The 2,920-nt window shown below is 37.5% G+C and overlaps 1 protein-coding gene across 1 annotated transcript; it reads right to left on the bottom strand.

The window, feature by feature from the left end:
• Window positions 1–1,857: 1,857 nt before the first annotated feature.
• Window positions 1,858–2,391, bottom strand: LOC139431506 (EPM2A-interacting protein 1-like). Its single transcript, XM_071199385.1, has 2 exons — window positions 2,196–2,391; window positions 1,858–2,138 (listed from the first exon to the last, which is right to left on the bottom strand). The coding sequence occupies exons 1-2, from the start codon at window positions 2,389–2,391 to the stop codon at window positions 1,858–1,860; spliced, it is 477 nt and encodes a 158-aa protein (XP_071055486.1).
• Between the last annotated feature and the right edge of the window lie 529 nt (window positions 2,392–2,920).

Here is a 2,920-nt window from a genome sequence, read left to right as displayed (position 1 = left end):
GTTTACGTTCAGCGCTCTAGGTTACTAACATACGTTTGGTAAAGACAAAAACATTATTTCTGCTTGAACCCTAAGATATGGATAAGTATTAGTATAATCAAAGATGTTCCATAAGAAAATCATATTTCACATTTTTGTCGTTTGCAACGTTGTTCGCGCGAGGCATTCAATTAGAAAATTACTTTCGATTGAGATCTCGATTACTAAAATTGGAGATAATTTTATGTGTTTGATTGCGAGATTATCAAATATAGCAGATGAGCTTTCATTCTTGTAGCTGCGACATTCTGAATTAATAGTGGCATTAACAGTGGCATAAAACATGCTCAACAGTCTCTGCTTCTATATTTGGCCATCGCAAATGATAAATCAACTGCTGGTTCTAGTCCCAGAAACGCTTTAGCGCTGCCCTCTCGTGCTAGCTCATCTGCCGCTTCATTGCCAGCAACCCCAGAGTGACCCGAGACCCAGATCAGAGAAACTCTGTTATCACAACTCAGTGTGTTTAATGTTCTCTTGCAATCATTAACCAGAGCCGCTGGAGACCGTTTTGACTGTCTGAGAAAATTCGTACTGTCATGTTCTTCACCCCTCTCTCAAGAAGGATTTTAGCACCTATGTCAATAGCAAATACTTCCGCCTGGAATACAGTACAGTACGTACCCAGGCTGTAGGCTTGCTTAATTCGAGGTGTCTGGCAGTATACTCCTGCTCCGACAACTTCCGGCGTTTTTGATCCATCTGTGACAGCGATGCACAGACTTATTAAGACTAGGGGCCACTCGGGCAAATCATGAACTGATGGCGGGCCGCCAGAAGTATAGGTAATTAAAGACAATAAAGAATTGATAATAATGTATTAAAATTGAAAAAGAATTTATTAATTTGAAGCGTGGCACAGCATAGTGCTTACAATCTTTTTTATATTTGGCTCAAATTTACTTGTAGCAACACGTAAAAATGCTTCCAAACTATCATTTGCAAGGCGGTTTCGATTTTTTGTTTTATTATTATTTAGTATTGAAAAAGTTTGTTCACATATATAGGTAGAACCAAATAAGCTGGCACATTTCAGAGTGTTTATGCGCAACTCTTTGTACATATTTTTATCAATGCAGCGGTAAAAGTTCTGCAAGTCTCCTTCGTTGAATTTGTTGCGTAAATCTTGGTCGTTTTGAATGTCGATAATTTCTAACTGCATTGACTCTGGCACATTTTCAACTGAAATCGTGAAAGGATTACTGAATATGTCCAACAGAGGTTTCACTTCTTTAAACTCCGAAAATCTGTCTTGAAAAGATTGAATCAAAATATCTGGCTTTTCTACATAACTGAAATTAACCGCAGTTTTGTTGAATTTTTTAGCCATTTTCTTATAATTCGGAAAATGATTGTAATTTCCAGAATTCAATTGCGATCTGAAAAGTGTCAGCTTGCTTTGAAAGGATGATACATGAGCGTAGAGCTGGGATATCAGTTGATTTTTGCCTGAAGTTCAAGACATTCAAATGATTTGTAATGTCAACTAAAAAAGCCAAATCACACAACCAATCAGGATTGTTAAGTTCCGGGACATCCTTTTGCTTTTCCGCCAGAAATATTCCAATTTCTTCTATTAAATTTAGAAATCGTTCCAGTGTCAATCCACGACTTAGCCACCTTACTACTGTATAATACAGTAAATCTCCATATTCGCTTTCGATGTCATCAAGGAATTGTTTGAATTGCCTGTGATTGAGTCCTCGTGATTTTATGAAATTTATAGTCGAAACTACCACTTTCATGACATTTTGAAATTCAATTTTTTTAGAACAGAGGGCTTCTTGGTGTATAATGCAGTGAAACTGCATGAGATCTTCAGCGTTTATGTTTTTTTCTTGCAGATGCTTTTTTTTTTATTGAATTGACACCAATCATCGAAGGAGCACCGTCAGTCGCAACTCCCGATAATTTTGATAAGTCCAAATCAGTTTTTGAACACTCATCCAAAAGTACATTGAGTATATCAACTCCTTTGGTTTGACGTTTCAATGAACACATTCCTAATAACTCTTCTAAGACTTCAAAATCATGAGTAACACCTCGTATGAATATGAGAAGTTGAGCTGTGGAACTAATATCAGTGGATTCGTCGAGTGCTAATGAAAAAAATTCAATGATCTTAGTTTTTTCAGTTAATTGTTCCGCAATATTACCTGACAAAGACATAATTCGTCTTTGGATAGTCATACGATTCAGTTGAATTTTCTCAAACTTTTTTGCTGCTTCTGGACACATTTTCTTAGCCGCAATTTCTATGCATTCTTTTAGAAAATCCCCATCATTGAAGGGGCGACTTCGCTTTGCTATCATTCGAGATGTTTCTGAATCTTGAATGGGTTTTATAAACATAGCTTGCTGACCAATAAGCTCCCGTCTCAGTTTTATGGACGTCGCTCACAATATCAAAAGAAACAAAGTACTTTAATATTTATTATTTTTCGAATGTACGAGAATATTATTTTTGCTGTCGGCGGGCCACCAGTATTCGACCGGCGGGCCGCGGTCTGTGCATCTCTGATCTGTGAACATGCAAATATCTGCCTGAACCAGAGAATTTTTATTTTGGATTCAGGACTGCTGATTGTGCTCATGCAGCACAATCTGGTATCGAGCATTAATCACTGATAGTGATCCCGCCAAATCTGACGGCATTGATAGCACAGTATCAGTGCTTATAATGTCTTCCGCAGCCCATTGGTAGGACAAAACAGAACAGTTTTGAGCATAATGCTTAAATATGTAAATGGTTGTTCTAGCCACTTTCTCTATATGCAAATGCAGAGGAGATAGGCCAAGCAAAACCTCCATTGCTAGAGTTGGCGTTGTGCTTATACCAGAAATTGCCAATCCAACTACCCGTTGAATTATTTTACGTAAT

This window comes from Onthophagus taurus, chromosome 10 (genome assembly GCF_036711975.1).
Source record: "Onthophagus taurus isolate NC chromosome 10, IU_Otau_3.0, whole genome shotgun sequence".
NCBI lineage: Eukaryota > Metazoa > Arthropoda > Insecta > Coleoptera > Scarabaeidae > Onthophagus > Onthophagus taurus.
Note: the sequence above shows the minus strand (reverse complement) of the source record. Positions and strands in the feature narration are given on the sequence as shown.